This window comes from Chaetomium globosum, genomic scaffold (genome assembly GCF_000143365.1).
Source record: "Chaetomium globosum CBS 148.51 scaffold_6 genomic scaffold, whole genome shotgun sequence".
In the NCBI taxonomy this organism is placed as follows: Eukaryota; Fungi; Ascomycota; class Sordariomycetes; order Sordariales; family Chaetomiaceae; genus Chaetomium; species Chaetomium globosum.
Genome location: NT_165981.1, coordinates 2,195,129 through 2,211,871, shown reverse-complemented (window position 1 = coordinate 2,211,871; position 16,743 = coordinate 2,195,129). Strand labels below are relative to the sequence as shown.

Genomic DNA, 16,743 nt, shown 5'->3' with positions numbered 1-16,743 from the left:
GGAAGCGGGCAGACAGGCTACATCAAAGAATTACCTCACCTAAGAACCGGGAGGTCCTGACCAACCGGCTCTGGATGGGCATGTGTGATGGGGGGAAAGGGTCGGCCCTGCGAACCCGAGTCATCGACAGACTATACGCCCGGGGAAAATGATTCTCATAGACGGCATTGACTGCCTTGCACCATCCACCACGCTCAAAGATGTCCATGACACCATCCTGGCGTGCGCCAGGCCGTTTGGGGCTGGGGGAACCGACGGCGGGGATGGCCACGATGGTGATGAGACCCGGTCACTCGAGGAGGCTATCACCAACATCGCCGAAAGGTTGTCCAATGCGGTGCTGGCGCGAGTCTTGGCCTCGGCCACAGGACGCGCGGGGCCAGGCTGTGAAGTTCAGCAACATGGGCAAACGTCAAGCTCGATGGGGATAGAGAGAGGATTGGTGGTACGGGGGTATCATGGCATGGATAAGCGGGGGTAATGCGGAGATGCAGCATCTTCTAAAGGCTCGGCAGAGGCTGGTGAAAAGAAGAGCGCTGAAGTATCGGGTGGAAAAGGAGCTGGACTTTGAAGGTAGATTGTAACCGGCGGGTAGAAATTGCTATTCACAGTTTGGTTTGTGTTGTTTCGATGGGAGCATCGAGGACCGTGTTTGGGGGATTCTAAAGAAGGGATGGTGGACGTGCATGTGTTATGCTCACCGACAAAAGGATCACAGGCGGAGCCATCAGACCTGAAAGCAACAAGCAACATTACCAGTGTGGTTTCAAGTCTCTTCGTTGGGTGAATAATGATCAGAGTAGGCGGGTTGCCGTTATTTATTCTCCTTGTCCGCAGTCTGTGGCCGTGGATTGAGTCCGTTTGAGTTGGAGCGAGGGAGTTCGTGTGCGTTAGTGATATCCGTAACTGATGTGAAAGGGGACACTCTTTTAACGCCGCTCAGTTGGGCCCTCCGTCCATAAGGCAGAAATACTTTGCACCTTGTGTATATAGTGTCTAATACCTGCCAACCTTAGTTTCGCCGCCAGTTCCTTGTTTCACTTCGGCTTGTATAGTGTTCTGTACAATGAGTGCTGTCTACGGCGACATTATGACTGGCATACAGATTATGTGGCGGCATATGCCCCAAGAGGAGAGAGTGTTGGATTAATCTTGGGTGCTGGAGGTGAAAGGGGCTCTGTTCTACCGAACAGCCAGTGTTGGGCTGAGTGATAGTCCTTATGGCATATGACGAGACAATACATAGATAGCTAGCGGAGAAGAGAGCGGCTACCCGATGGCCAAGCTGGCTCGGGTCTCGACAATGTGAGTTGATGTTGGTAATGACCGCCACATTCGTAGAGAACTGATGTGATAACACGCTGGCAACGGGAGGAGGCCAATAATCAGCCGAGTCGAGCCTCCGGCGGCGGCCGCCTTTATGGCAAAGAGCACTCCAAGGGGAACTTCGTCGTCATATTCTTCGTCCTGCTACGGGGTAGCTGTCGGGTCTTCCCACGCAAACGTGACAGGTTTGCCGTGTCCAGTCTTCCGTCCCACATGGGCCACTGCGTCTGGTGCTGCGCATGCCATCGATGTGATGAAGCTGGTGAGTGGGTAGCTTGTCTTGCTACTTGCGCAGTTGTAGTCCAACAAGTACCGTGGGCGGCCCCTGATAAACGGGATTCATCCTCGCTTTCCACCCTGCTTTGGATGGACAAGCCATCTCCCCGACATGGGCGAATGCTAACCGGTAGGTACCATTTGTTATCTGGGTAGGTTGCGCTGGAGGTTGACGAGTGATGAGCACTCCGCGTTCGTTACCCAGAGATATATACATCTGTGTTATGAGAAGGGAGAGAGTAATTCTTTAGTGTATTCTCTTAACTGCCTCAAGTAAACTACATAGGCCTACTCTATTACGGATGGTTTCTGTTCCAGAGCATCGTGGAAACCCTGTTGCAATCACTCCCCTTCAAGTTGTTCAGCACTTGTCCATTTCACCGCGATGCTATTGTGGTACATCTCGACCGCCCGCAGCGGACACAGCCCAGTCTCTCTTGGTATGTTCACGGAGCCGGAAAGTTGTCGAACGCCGGCGATACGCAACGGCGTAATGGATCTGTCCGCTCCGAAGACGTTAGACTCGTCGTCGAGTCTACCAAGCATTCCCTCAGTAGACCAAGTACGGTACAGCCACATGGATTCGTCATGAACCACGAGAAATTCATCAACATTACTCGGCGCACACCTAGGGAAAACGCAACGCGTACCCGCACGGTGGGCTGTACATTATGCACGAAATGCTCAGATGAAGCCTATCCGGGTAGCACAAACGGGTCGAGGGTAACGTTGACTTTTGCGAACCATCGCAGGCGCGTTTAGCCCAAGACATTTGAAGCTTCAACTCGGTGAGGGTACTTCGTGGGTGTGGTGTAATTCCCATGCCAACTTCCCGAATCGGCAAATGAAGGTATGGAGCAGCCCGGCCGTGTGTCGAATGGAGCTTCACGATTCAGCCAGCCGAGAGAGCACAGCCCCAAGTCCACTCGGTGCGCTGCAGACCGCTTAACTAGTGGATGCGACACAGGATATTGTCGAACTATTACCTGGATCTTGAGAGTCACCGGAAAAGCCATTCGCGTCGTCGAACGCATCATAGTTACGGAGGTCGCAAGGATATCCCCGCCAGGTCGGCCAGCCCTGCGGCCGTTTGCGCCCGGCGCGCCGTTGAACCAGACGGGCTCTGAGACAACGGGATGCCAGGACAGCCGTAATCTTCCCCGCTCGTTCCTACATGTACATTGCCCTGTCCTCCGTCAGACAAGACCAACAGAGGAAAGGAAGTGAGAGACCCGCTTGGACGAAAAAAAAAAAAAAAGAAAAAAAAAAAGAGAAAAAGACAGGCGCTCGTGTTTGTTGTCGCTGTGGATTCACTCAGGGATCGCAAGCCCAGTCGCAACGAGAAGCCCCCCGCCATTCTAGGGAAAGCCAGGCAGGCTCGTCGTCACACGTCAGAGAGGATCAACCCGCTTCCTGCGACTTGTCGGACAGCGGGTCTCAGCCCCAATAGGCCAGGAATTGCCCCATCCGCCCTCTCTCTCACTTTCACTCGAGGCGCTAGGGCGATTGGGTGCTGACTGCCAACGCCATGTTCCGCCCTCCTGGGTCATCCGCTTCCCGGCATCGTGGCAGCAATTTTGTTTGTTGGGAGGTGATTAATCGATTGATGGGGGCCCTTTCCACCACCACCCCACCCCCGGGACGGGGCACGGGGACATGTCTGATACGGAGATGAAGTATAAAAGCCGACGGAGTTTTGGTCCTTGGAGATATAAAATCCGAAAAGACGGGACGCCGGAAGACATGGGAAATGGCCTTGCCCTCGGGTCTGGGTGAGCAGGGGTATGATGAGTCCGAGAGACGGCAGGCCTAACCCCGGTATTTCGTTGCTCTCCGAAGGGTGCAATTGAAGGATTTCGAGAATTGCTGCTAAGGGCACTGTGTCGATGTGTCAAGGAGCGAATCATGGTGCGTGCCCAGTTGGTTACCGCGAAGAAAGAGGTGCCAACGTGGTGTAACACACATGTTCTGTCTGTCATTTGGAATTTCTATAACTAATGCCTTTATTAACACCGCCCACCGGGTTGAAAAACCGACGTGGACCGGATATACGGTGCCAGTCCGATCAGGCGGCGCTCGGGCCACGACAGCAACGAAGAAGCGGGCATATCGCAATATCCCGGGTTTTGCCTGCTTGACGTCGAGTTACACCAGATACGGTGCGGTGCATCTTCGGGCCCGACGAAGGGCGTTGAGAAGAAGGCGGAAGGATCGTGATGGGAATAGCAAGGTTTAGTTAGTTAGGGCGGCCAGGTTTGTTGTTGATCTGAACATGGGCGCCATCATGAAATTCGATGAGTGGGATCGCACGCGAGGTGTCTCAGCGCCATGCATTACACGGGTTTTTTGGTGTGAGGAGCGGGAGTGCTCATCCCATGACGCTACGCTCGCCAAGTTTCCCATCAGTCTCCGATGCGCATCGGGAGGATTGTGGCAACGATCCATTCTGTACTACAGACAGTACGCAGTCAAGGCAGTCAAGGCAGTCCCAGTGAGTTTTGACGCAGTTGACACTTTGCAAGGTCTTGATCGGCACGAGGGAAGAAGAGGTGCATGGCGGGGTGTCGATGATTGGATCGGCCTGTGACTCGACAGTATGGCTGTGGTGGGAGCTCCGGGTATGGTGCTCGGTGGCCCGGTGGCTCGGTGGCTCCGTAGCTCGAGGGCGGCAGGCGGGAAGGCGTCGTAGGCACTCGCCCATTCGTGTGGTGTTGCCGGATTTGGACTATGATTGAAACCAAAGCAAGAACGGTGGGTGGTCCCTACCTCCCTATTCCGGTCACCGGGCCACCGTTCGTCTCGGAATAGAAAATACGATGTATGTCTGGGATTTGTCAAAGTGGTTGATTGGCACACATTGGTGGTTGCTTCTCCCCAAAAAGAGGCATGCGGCGATGTGACTGGCTCGAACCCGTTGCAACCCATCCATGTTTCTCGCTCAATGATGCTCGAGTGGTGTGAGTGGTGTTTTGGGTGAGGTTGAACCGTGAGGGACCTTGCAGCCAGAAAAGTGGAGGGATGAAAAGCTTGGCACGAGTGGCCCCGCCACCCCTGTCGGCACGGGCGAATACCAGGAACTGAGTGGAGTGCATTGCACCCCGGCACGCCCAAGTCGCCGCCCCACTCCGCTCATTTTTGCTGGCAGTCCCCGCGCTCACACCAAGAACAGGCGGGAATTGCACTGAGGTGCTGCGCCGCCAAACCCGCCTGTTTCGATGCACTGTCGCATCGCAACGCACGCCAAGTCCTGCCTCTGTTCTTCTCGACTGATCCAAGTCCTGCACCTCGGGCTGTACAGCCCCAGCCCCACGGCTCCCATGCGCCTTGAGGCTCGCTTTTCGCAACCGCTTGTGTTCCCCTGCACCCAAGTCTGCAACCATCGTCAATGCTTTGACATTTTGACGAGGCATGTACTCTCGCCCGCGATTTCGCTAAACCGGGCGTATGCGTACCTATGCTGCTCGCGATGCGTCAGTCCCGTCCATCATTTACCCAGAGCGGGTCTGCGATGCTCTGGCCCTTGCGACTCGTCGAGATACGGGCAACCCGAGGAGACGCGGCAAATACCCCGCTCTTGTCCTCGACTTTTTGAAGGGGTGGTGTATGGGTGGATGGTTAGGTGACACAGAGGGGAGGACTTTGAAGGGTCTGGGGTATTTTTGCTGTCGCGGCAAATCCTACGCAATCATTCGCAATCAAGGCTCCCCAAAGAGAGACCAATTGCCGAGCAACCCCTTCGATGCCGGTTGCACAGGATCCTTCAACCGCGAAGTCCCCCTTGCGAGGCGTCAATTAGGCGCGCCAGGGAAGTCAGTGCCCCAGCTTTGCGCCATCCCCGGACGGAGAAGAAGCCCCGATCCATCCAGATATATGCAGCCACCAGATTACAAACAGCCACCATGATTACCAATAACCAGCTCGTTGACGCCATCAACCACGCTTTGCTACCCTGCTCATTGTGGTGTGTCATGGGCGGGACAAGAGCTAACTACACTAGAGCGGTGAGTCAGGGAGAGATGGACGGGAAGGTGGTAGAGTATGTAGACGTGGATGGGCGGAGGTGATAGTTGGTCAGTTTGATCGGTTACACACTCTGAGATGCTTAAGCGCCGTGAGGGCAACTCTCTCAATTTGGGGTGACACACCTCGACTCAATATCTGCATTCAAACAACCACCCCGTCCAGATATGGCTTTGCCTACCACACCAGATGATAGCACCCGCGTTATCTTGACCGCCTCCAACACTGCGACACATCGCGTCATGAAGTTTTGGAGGTAGCAAGTAGCGACTACATTGGGCCCCTACCGCCGGAGGTCATGAGCTGCCTCGGTCCCACGGCCGTTCCCGAAGAACCCGCCGAAACGCAGCGAGGACCATGTGTTGCTGCAAAGGCGGCACAATCCAAACCCCTACTTTTTGCTCCCGGCACATGCATCGAGAGAGGGGGGCCGTGAGTTTCCAAAACGCAGTCTCTCGAGAGCTTCAGAGGACCCGTTCGCCTTGTGCGTCTCAGGTGCGTAGGCAGCGGCCAACCAAACTTGCAAGTGTGCACTCGCAATATCGACATCGTCCGGCCCCGTCCGGAGACGGAGGAACTCAGCCCTACGAGGTACATGCCGACATGCAGCGCCGGCATGTGCATCCCAAAACATGCATTTGTCAGGCGGGCCGTCCAGAGCACCGGCCTGGCCTGTGGTACCACTCCATACCTCACTTCCGAGGTGGAACGGCATGTATGTACATAGTGATATACGCTCGACCAACAAACCCTTGAGCGGTGCCCCATGCGTTGCCATGCAAGTCATGTATGTACACATGGAGGGTGGCGCTTCATGTCGAGTGTGTCCACCACCACGCCGCTGCCGTCTTCTTCTTCACCGCCATCTCGAACGAAACGAAACGAAACGAACACAAGCCGTCCCCGAGAGTTACTGAGCGAGTGCAGATCGGTGATCAGGAAGGAGGGCAGGGCAGGGCAGGGCGGCGTCTGCCGTCCAACCTGTCTCGCCCGGGGGCGGATCGAACGAAGGGCAGGCCCGTCTCCGTTCCCCAGCGAATCTGCGAGGTGTCCTGGATCATCGCATCCTCCTGTTGGATGGCCCGGCTTCTCCCTGCCCATCCGTGATGAAAAGCGCGGTCATCTAAACCCCGGAGACGATCCGAGGGACGATCCTCGCTAGCGGGCTAGTGGTTGTGGCTTGGTCCCGATCCTTTGTGATGGCCGATGATGTCGTGGCTCCGTGGGGACTGGGGACCGGGGGGGAAGAATGGCAAAATGCGTCAAGGTTACACGTCGCACCCCGAGTTGGAGACGCTCCTTGTGGGGAACGGAGCAAAAGCCAACAGCCACCACCGACCGGCCAGCCCTACGAGACGGCTGCATTGGTTTCTGGGCCTGGCCAATACTGTGTACGTGTACCAATGTAACGGTGGGATGTACCACAAGACGTGGGGGGGAGGGGGTGAAGGGAAGGGGGGGGATGCGATACGCAGACCCAGCGTATTTTGCGAGACGGACCGCGATCTTCGCAGCACCATCCCGAGTTGCTCGCCGTCTTTTCCGCATCCAATCAAGCGTCCGTTTATCGCCAGCGTGCGGTGGACTGGAGTCCAGAGTGCGCGAAGCCAATGGAAGTGGATTTCTATGCGCATCTTCTCATCGGGCTTGCGTCAAATTATTTGTTAGACACACCGCGACTGTTGATGCTACCATCTGCGCCTTGCTGCGACGAGGGCGTTGAACGTAACTCCATACCCCGGATCGGCCGGTGAGGGCGAAAGGACGTTGGAAACGGCGGCCAGAACAGGGGAGGGGGTTTACCGTTTCGGCCCGTTCTGAGTAACGACAAGCTCTCCAAAAGCGGCCATTTTGCCCTCTTTCAGACTGCTGTTGGAGGGCTCTGATTGGTGATTAAAGGCAGTTCCTGGCCGCCCATCTCTCACTCCATGTTACAACGGCGTGGCCATGATTCGGCGTCATCTTGTATTCCCACGGGTTTCTGTTGATATGGGGGTATGAATAACATATGATGCATTTGGTGCCATGGGGATCTTGCTATATTTTTTGGGAGGCTGTACGCGAGAGGAAGGAAAAGATGAGCCAAGGGACCCAACTTAGCTCCCAAATTCCCAAAATTGTAGGCCGTTTTGGGTATCAACAAACGAGATCCCCAACCATTTAACGCCACTGGCGGCAGAGAAAGTCGGTGCCTGAAACCCAGCTGGGTGTTCTGTGGCTCAGTGTGTCGCAGCTCGAGGACGGCGAACAGCAATCATCTCTCTAACCAAGATAGTGTCTACGAAACTACCTAGCTACCATTGTGAGTTCCAGCAGAACCCCCGTCCTCAACGCAGCATCGGACCAGCACGACATTTTTTTCGGCACCATAACCTCAATTTTACGAGTGACCGAGTGCCAGGGGCTTGCGAGGTGGACGCCGTGGCGTTGACCCTGCCAGTCCCGAATCCCAACCCCTGACAAGACCCCCCCCGCGACGGGAGCGTGATTGTTGATGCGCGTCCTGTTAACGGACCTTTTGGATCCCCGCATACTTTGAACCTCGCTGCGCTAGTTTCCGGACCCGGGGTTAGGGCACTGGGACGGGAAGGGTACATTGCCGTTGCATCACCTGCTGCATGATTGTCCATTTGTCATTCACCCAAGTCCGGGCTCGAGCGAAAGTCTCCGAAAAGACTCCCACGCTCTCCTGGACAAGCCGCCATCACCATAGTTAGCTGCAGACTCAAACCTTCGCTATCATCCCTACCGGCCATAGTCGTGTGTTCCCTGACCAAGTCGGAGACTTTCCGCCATCATTCCCGGGCCGTGATAGACTCTGTTGATGCCATTTTCCTCCCGTCATTCCGAGACATCTCCTCTCGGAAATAACAACTCGCAGCAGCAGCCAGCAGTCTTGTTATCTCCCCCCCCTGCCGTCTGCTTACTGATCAAAGCCATGCGCGCCCATACACCGGTACCACGGACTCGGTCTCACGCCGGAGCATCTCACAAAAAAGAAACCCAGCTCACCCACCCGCCCAGTCAGCACCTTCCCCAGCATTTGGGAAATCTGCTCGGTTCCGGCCCAGGGGGAAGGGAAGGGGAAGGGAACTTTTGCTCGAGTTTCAGTGCCGTGCCTCCGGGTATGCTGCACCCGAGAGCTTGGGAGATTGTCCATACCGACATAGCGAGCCCATCCGCAGTTGCCGGGGGAGGGGTGCATTGCCATGAGGCATCGTCATCGTCACCGTCACCATCACCGCCTTCACTGCCACACAGAGATGCATACCGCCGCGTGTTTCGATCCCTCCTCCGAAAGAGCGGCCGCTGCAAACGACTCCCTGGCTCTCTCTTGATACACAGTACATAGTAGTGTAGTTCGCTATCTGGCACAGAGCGCTTGACCAAGCCGTTTTCGGCAAGAGATTGTAAACCCGTACCTTTTGTTCCGGCAGCCCAGACCGGGCATTCGCGTTCTGGGCCGGGCTGTGCAGATCATCACCAGCCGTGCCGGGCATCCCGAGACCCTCACGTGGTCCGGCCGGCGCATGGCGCATGGGCTCATCATCAAACTGTTTCGCTCGTGGGATTCACCCCCTATCCTCCTATGTATGGACATATTGCGTGTCTGTGGTAGCTATACAACCACAAAAATCGTCCGCTTGGGAGGACCTCCAGATCAGTGCCCGAAAGCGGTATCAAGTTTCTTGCACCCCCCCGCCCCAGCGTTGCATATCCCCATCTCATCTGGACCAAGGAGGCGGCGCGGTAAATGCTACACAACGAGAAGCGAAAGGTTAATTACGACGTCCACCTGAAACTGAGGCCTCGTGTTGCGGCAAAGTACATACATAGTCATAGCTTGACCTGCCACTTCTAGAAGGGTGTACGTTCTTTGCGCGAATGTATACTTGCGCGTAGATTTCGCCCCCACTAGGCTGTTGGTAAATGGCGGTTATTTCCAAGGCGATGTTTCACGATTTTGCATCAATCTCTCCTTAGGTCGGTAGGGTAGCTGCAAAGTACTCACAAATACACCATGGATAAACAAATAAGCCCCAATGATTTGTAAAAAGCGGAGCGAGCACAGTCCGAGCAAGGAACCGCGATGGCCTTCCCGCCTCGAGAAACATGTTTCGAAATCATGCCAAGTAAGAACCATAATCATTGGTCGCTGACTGGTCGACCGCCACAACTCCCTCGAAATAAATAACTAACCTGCCCGTCTCAACGGCCCGCGATCGCCGGCCTCATCAGTCGAGGGGCTTTACTTGACTAGGAACCCTTGAAGGGGGACAGCTGGTTGACTGGTGAACCAACCAGGGAAAGCAGAGGGGAAGAACTTTCGAAGAACCCCAACTCCGCTCGAAATTTCAGGGAATGCATGTTGTCTAATTGCCTAATCGGGGGACCGTTCAACGTGTGGCTGCGCACTCCGCGCGCACGCGCTTCAGGCGCACGAAGCCGTTCGACAGGTCTTGCCTTGTTCTGGAGTAGCCCCGAGTAGCCCTGTCCCGCCCCCGGGGCCGAACCCCTGTGAGCGGGTTCTGCTCATGTCGAAGAATGACGCTGTGCTGGGGCAATTCGCCGATGGCAGATGCAACGATGGAATCCTTCCCCCTCGGGGTGTTGTGGATTTAGGCGAGCTTGGCGCACTGCTATTCGCTCGGCTGCGCTAACACGGCGAGACACGCAAAAGAAGCCAGTCAACGAAGGTTGGTTAGCGAGACAAATCTGCGATGTCGCAGCATCCCCGTCGGGCCGCCCGGTGGGAGTAAACTTCTGACATCAGTCGAGTAGTGGCCGTTTGAGGATAAACGGTCTCTCAGCGACTGTTGGCCTACTCGTCCCTTGTGGGTTAAATCTCTCGAGATTGCGCGATATGCCCCGGGGAATCCTTCAGAGCGAGACTTTGGAGAACCCAAGGATTCCCACGAGCATATCGACGATTCAATGGCGGGAGATGAAAAGGGGTAAAATCACCGAGTGCCAAACCAGACTTCCAAGGGAGTGGTTCCGTTTCTTCTGTCAGACAGCTGGTTGGTACATACATCGCGAGGTAGGGGGAGGCGTGGTTCTGTCAGCACCTTAAAGAACCGCACGCAAAAAATATGGCATGTCAACGACGCCGAGCTGGACAAGCAGCCCTACGAGGCGAATTCGTTGCAAGTGAGTGGAAACACTTGGTCGCACCCGCCAAGTGGCCGGGTTTGAGGTCGGCCACCGTTCTCCAAACGGCTGCAGCTTTGTGGGTTTAGATTCCACGGTCGTTTTGTTAGTTGTAAGCTCTGAGCCTCGTGATCCCAGCTCCGGTGGCTTGGGTAGTTCGGAAGCCAGTTTGCCGAGCCCCAGACGGCTGCGCCCGGGGCTTCGAGTCGCTGCATTGCGTTACCACCGTAAAGCCACACGGGTGGCTAGACGCCGACCTCTCACCGTGCCGCCATAGCAACCAGCGGGGTCTGGGAGGAGGATCCGAAGAGATTGGGAAGAGGAGAACGCACTTGATTTGTGATCAGAGTCAGTCCGATGTGAAGCAATATCGATCATAGCATAGCATGGGAATCTATTCTGGTAACTTGTTGCCTGAGGCTTCGGTGCACGCGGATGAACCTCGATTCACGAACTCGACCGTTGCGGACTTGTTGCGTCGGGCCGGACAAGCGAGTGGTGGCCGGGCGGGTTCTGTGGGGACATCCCCATCCAAGGGTTGGGTCGCGGCGGGTGCGCGGTTCAGGTCCGGGCCAGGCACTTTTACTGTCGAGACTGTATACTGTGTTAGGCATGAGTTTCGGCGACGGGGCGACGATCAACAAGAGCTGGTGGAGTCTTGAACGACAGGGCACCGGGGTTAGTTGGCAGGTCCAGGTCGCGCCGCCCAGAGGCTTACGAGAATTCCAGCTTGATTGGGTGAATTGAGTCGTTTAGCGGAGCCCATGTGTTGGGTCTGGTGAAGCTCGCTCTGTGATGATTGATAGCGGCAGATGCCTCCTGTGCCCTTTGAATCAGTAATCCAGTCTCTCGTGTCCACGGATTAGTATCTAGCAAGTGGGGCTAGTTCTGGCACAGCACAAATGTAATAGACATTAGTAGTTACTTCGTACCCCAACCAAGAGTCAAGACTTCCTCCATGTTTCGATGACCCCCACGACTTAGCGAGGACCGACTGCGAAAACTTGGACGAGAAAGGCAGGCGAAAGTCAACCAAAAACATTTTGAAAAGCCTCGTCTACAATTAACAAACTAGGCGAAAAACGTGGCGGGACGGATGAACTCCGAGTGGAATCGGCGGCAGTGCTGGAGCAGGAGGAGAGACCTGATGGAGCCCGGGGGGCTCTCGCAAACAGGCAACAAAATTCTGCACATCGGGACTGGCTCCGCCGATCCTAGTGCTGGGCCTGATGTTGAGGGCAGCCGCGATGCCAAGCCACCAACGGAAAAACCTTATTTTAAGGCCCTGTAACCCAGGAAATGGACCAACCAGAGTTGTCAATATCGCCGTCTTCGCATCGACCATGCCTGTTTGAGGTCTTGCTGAAGAAAGAGCGCGGCTGCATCTCAAAGCCTCCATCGCAGATTCCAATAAACCTAGGGTTGTGAAGGAAATGACCCAAATAGGTAGGTGGTATGTACCTTACCTACCTCCGGACTTAGATTCTGCAGAGTTCAAGTTTCTTCAAGGTGCCCGTGGACAGCACGCCTCCTAAGATCCAACGGAACCATGCCCTGTAGAGCTAGCGAGGGACAGTATCAGCAAACGAGGATCGACAAGAGCTGTGATTGGAGTGCACGGTCTGCAAACAAGCCCAAGAGCCCCAACAAATCTCTTTTGGCAGCAAGATTTGTTCTCGAAGCCAGACCGGCCCTGCGACCCGTGCCACAGGGAACCCGATGCAGACCTGCAAGCCATGGCCCCGGGAACGGCGAGCTCGTTTATCGACGTCGGCGAAACTGATGTGTATGTACTGTGGAGGCCGGCCCCAGGTCAGCGCAAGGGTGTGTCAAAGGGGGTTGTTGAGAGATACCCGTCTTCCACCCATCTAGGCCCGCACTAACACTCGGCTTCCTCCCGAAGACCCGCCAGTTTGCCGGTCCTTGCCGCAGCCCCGGTGGTCTGTGACACGACGGGAAGACCTTTTGCTGAAACGAGCGGACCCAACGGGGAAAGTATACTTGAACCTTGTGAACATGGAACTAGGATACTGAATAGCGGCCGCCACGCTGCTGTGTAGGTTGTTTTTGTTGTTTTGTTGTTTCGTGGCTGAGAGAATCCTGAGATTTCTCGAGACAGGTGAACTTGGCTGAAAATGGGCATATCGGGCGCCGGGGATCAGAACCGCAGCCCTACGAGCACCAAGAAAATGATCCGGGGTATGTGCGGACCGGATCTCTGTCCAATCAGGGTTCGAGATGGGACACACCGCCGCCAGGCGGGACGAAACGCACCTGCTCAGTCTGAACCACCCCTGCTGTTTTAGTTTGGGCGCTTCATGTGGGCAAAATAGGGCACTTGGGCTAATTTTACCTCATCAGGCAGTTCTGGTGGTTGCCTGGACCGTCGTTTCCCCTCCGTTTCCCACCCTCCTCTTGAGCTCCAGCTCTGCTGCACTGAGTGGATCTCCGCAGCCAGGACCCAGAGCAGTTACGCAGCAGCATCTCGTAAAATGGACCACGCACGTTGTTGCGATTCTTGGATGCACCCACGGCCGACAATGTTTCCTGGTACCAAACGAAGTCCAGTGCGACCCATCACCAGGTACATTGCATCCTCCGTTTTTTATTTTTATTTCACATTATCCATCATTAAGGGCCGAGATGCGCTGCGATACGTCACTACGGTTACTCCAGCCACAGTCGAAGCCCAGCTGATCGAAATGGAGCAGATGGAGCAGATGGAGCAGATACCAACAGACACCAGCTAATTCTCGATTTGGGCAATGCTCGTGTCTGGGCATTGCCCGACGAGACGGACGGCGGGGTGACAAGCACCGAGAGCCCTGGCTGCCACGACACACAGCCAGCAGCGAAGCAGTTGGTGTCAGTGACTTGCCCGAGAATTGACAGCGCCGTACCCCGCTTGGCACCACTCCAGCTCGCAGGTTCCGTGCATACGCCCAGAACAGAGACGAGAGAGACGGCGCCCCCCCCCCCACCCCCCTGTCGCGGCACCGTAGCGGGTACCTCAGGCCAGGCTGCAGGATAGCGGCCAGATGTACCCTGGTACTCCGTCCCCGGGGGTGTGGGATTCCCAAGATCCCTGCGAGTTTATTGCCGGACACGGTTTCGAGCGCTCGATCAACCACCCCCTGCCAGGGCCTTGGGTTAAGGTGGGTGTGGGTGACCGCAACAACGGAATTGACAGGGGGGGGACCAGAATCGAGGTACCTCGACCCCCCAGCAAACGCCGCCATGTGGGCTCGAAGCAAGCCTCGCACCCCGGAGGGCCGAAGGAACTGGCTTCGTAATATTTAATCCTGGAGCCTTCCCATCTTCCAAAACGGCTGTGAAGCTATCCTGCCACCAAGGAAGATCCCACTCGGACTCAGAAGGACCTCTTGACACCCCGAAGACCTTATATTCCACCTCACTACCCTCTCATTCCCCATCCGTCATTTTGGTTCTCACCTCATCCTTTGTGTTGCCGCCTACATCACTTCTCCACAAACATCTCGCATCTTACACAGCTAGCTAGCCAAGCAAGACAGGCAGCTCCCAAGACCACCATGTTCGCCATGTCGCAACACACATATGCCTACGCGGCGCAACCAGCACCCGCACCTACAAGACACTACTCCAACCACAGCACCAGCAGCGCCTTCAGCAGTTCCGCCAACCCCGACGAGGACTGGACCAAGATCTCAGATCTGGCCGAGCGCAGGAGGATACAGAACCGCATTGCCCAGCGCAACTACCGTATGTACAAGATGCCCGACCCCCAGGGCCAGCTGGGAAGCCGAGTGTACCGGGAGCTAAACGTTCCTCCAACAGGCAAGAAGCTTAAGAAGAGGCTGGAGGAGCTTGAGAGGCGCGCGGGGACCTCAGATGATGCCTCATCATCCGGCAACGAGAAGGCGAGCCCGCCGGCGAAGACAAAGCGCACACAGGCAGCCAAGACACAAAAGCAATCACCACCTGCGCAAATGAAGCCGACCTTGCAGGGCCAATATACGCCTCCCATGCACCACGACGATGAGTACCTCTTCGCCCACTCCTACGACGAGCGCGAGCGGTCCAACACCCCGCCCATGTTCGCCTACTCAACATACCCCCCGCCCCCCGAGGAGATGATCATGCCACCGTACGGGGCCGTGCAGAGCTACCACCGGGCCATGCCGACCGAGTCGTATCAGGAGTACCTTTCACCGCCGCCGGTGCCCGTGACCCTGCCGTCCATGACGCACTTCAGCGACGCCATCAAGCGCGAGGCGACGGCCTACCCGGGGGCACCTGCCGAGGAGCCCATCTCCTACATGAGCTTCAACGGCTACCCTTTGCCGGGGATCGACATGACGGCCGCCCACCCCTCGCCGTACGACCAGATGCCGCATGTGAGTGCCTCCTCCTCATCGGCGCGCCACCCCGCGCCTTTTTCTCTCCCTCATGGCCGAGCTCGTTGCTGACCGGGGGACTCTTTCGAATCACAGACTCCGCCTCTCTCGCATTCCTATGACCATTCCACAACCTGCTCGGATTCGGGGAGCTACGATGCCTACCCCACCACCCCGCTCTCCATGCCGGGTTCGCCTGGTATGGTGCAGCACGCGTGAATGAGAGCTTTGGGAATGTATATGACATGAGACTTGTTGGATTCTACTGCCGCTGGGAAGGCAACATACGTTTTACGGTGATGCATATAATGGAATCATCGCTCCTACCACTTGTTATTCCTCCCAGGGGGAACACTCACCGGCTCACGCTGGTCAACCCCCGATGACGGGACACGAAAGGCATTTTCATGGGATGGGAACGGGCCGGGAAGCATTTATACACGTCGGGAGGCAAGCTTATGTATTTCGGGTTTATTTTGGAGGCGTCGATGGCGCACACATTGTATGGCGGGTTTTTCAGCGAGTCTTTTAGCCACGGTCGAAGTGCTCGACCCGGAGAAGAGAACACACCCCCAGGCCTCCCCTGACAGGGCTTTATTTATTTTGTATCCAGTCTTCTCTTTCCGTATCAGTTATGGATGGATGTAGGAAGCAAGAGATCTGACTCTTCCATTACTTGGCTTTTTCGGTGCTGCCTGGTGGTTTCGGGTCATCCTCATTCCTCATCCTCATCCTCGTCCTGTTCGCTCACAACTCAGTTAGATCCTTCTACTTTGTTAGATAGCCCGTCACTCTCACGAATCCAATGACGCATTCCCATTATGAACCACCACCATTGTCATTATCATCGCTCACCACCCCTCGTGACGTTCTCCCCACGTTCACATCTTCAGCCCTATTCCTCGGTCCGATTTGCCCCTCCTTCCCCACCACGACCTCCGAAAATCTCACCACCATCCGCTTGGCGCGCGTGGGAAACGGGGGAATCCAGCAAACAATTGGAAGACTGGAAGAACCCGAGCGCGATAAAGATCTGCACAAAAGACGGGCCTCGTTTTGCGTTTTAGCCTCCCCCCCCCCCTTCCCCTCTTCGGCCGCTATACTAGCGCGCGGGCCCGTCAGCAATAGGGCTGAAGGCGAAAACAAGGCTCCAGCAACAGCGCTTTTGTTTCATCACTCAGTCTCTTGCAGTGAGTGGCCCGGATGGAAGCTTGGCCGGGCTTGGTTGGGCTTGGGCTTGTTGTTTCTCTTGGGTGTTGATCGCCAATACAAATCGCCAAACTGTTTCTGCTCGCTTCTTTCCTGTTTAGGAAACACCAAACACTCCCTTCTCCCCTCACCCGCATCTCACTCCGGGCCCAAACCAAGGTCGTTGACTGGTGGTCCCTACCCCCCCCCCCCCTCCCCCTTTTTTTTTTTTTTTTTGTATGTGTGTGTGTGTGTGTATTGTCCTACTTAGTTCTACTTGGTAGTTCTTCACCTGACTACCGTGCCGCGCCAACGCTATGTTTTGTTTCGTTTCGTTTTCTTGTCTTACTCAAGTTTCTCCTGACTACGCCGCTGGGTGGTCCGAGGAGGTGGGGGGTGGTATGTA

At 55.8% G+C, this 16,743-nt stretch overlaps 4 protein-coding genes across 4 annotated transcripts; 3 read left to right on the top strand and 1 right to left on the bottom strand.

Moving 5' to 3' along the window:
- Positions 1-1,276: 1,276 nt before the first annotated feature.
- CHGG_09038 (uncharacterized protein) lies at positions 1,277-2,729 on the top strand (the record flags this gene model as incomplete). Its single annotated transcript, XM_001226964.1, has 5 exons — positions 1,277-1,305; positions 1,375-1,588; positions 1,889-2,042; positions 2,453-2,531; positions 2,642-2,729. The coding sequence occupies 5 exons, from the start codon at positions 1,277-1,279 to the stop codon at positions 2,727-2,729; spliced, it is 564 nt and encodes a 187-aa protein (XP_001226965.1).
- A 2,772-nt stretch (positions 2,730-5,501) lies between these two features.
- Positions 5,502-6,058, top strand: CHGG_09037 (uncharacterized protein; the record flags this gene model as incomplete). Its single annotated transcript, XM_001226963.1, has 2 exons — positions 5,502-5,603; positions 5,819-6,058. The coding sequence occupies 2 exons, from the start codon at positions 5,502-5,504 to the stop codon at positions 6,056-6,058; spliced, it is 342 nt and encodes a 113-aa protein (XP_001226964.1).
- A 2,811-nt stretch (positions 6,059-8,869) lies between these two features.
- On the bottom strand, positions 8,870-9,772 carry CHGG_09036 (uncharacterized protein; the record flags this gene model as incomplete). The annotated part of the gene is made up of 4 exons (XM_001226962.1): positions 8,870-8,953; positions 9,045-9,176; positions 9,456-9,542; positions 9,635-9,772. The coding sequence occupies 4 exons, from the start codon at positions 9,770-9,772 to the stop codon at positions 8,870-8,872; spliced, it is 441 nt and encodes a 146-aa protein (XP_001226963.1).
- A 4,552-nt stretch (positions 9,773-14,324) lies between these two features.
- Positions 14,325-15,368, top strand: CHGG_09035 (uncharacterized protein; the record flags this gene model as incomplete). The annotated part of the gene is made up of 2 exons (XM_001226961.1): positions 14,325-15,149; positions 15,246-15,368. The coding sequence occupies 2 exons, from the start codon at positions 14,325-14,327 to the stop codon at positions 15,366-15,368; spliced, it is 948 nt and encodes a 315-aa protein (XP_001226962.1).
- Between the last annotated feature and the right edge of the window lie 1,375 nt (positions 15,369-16,743).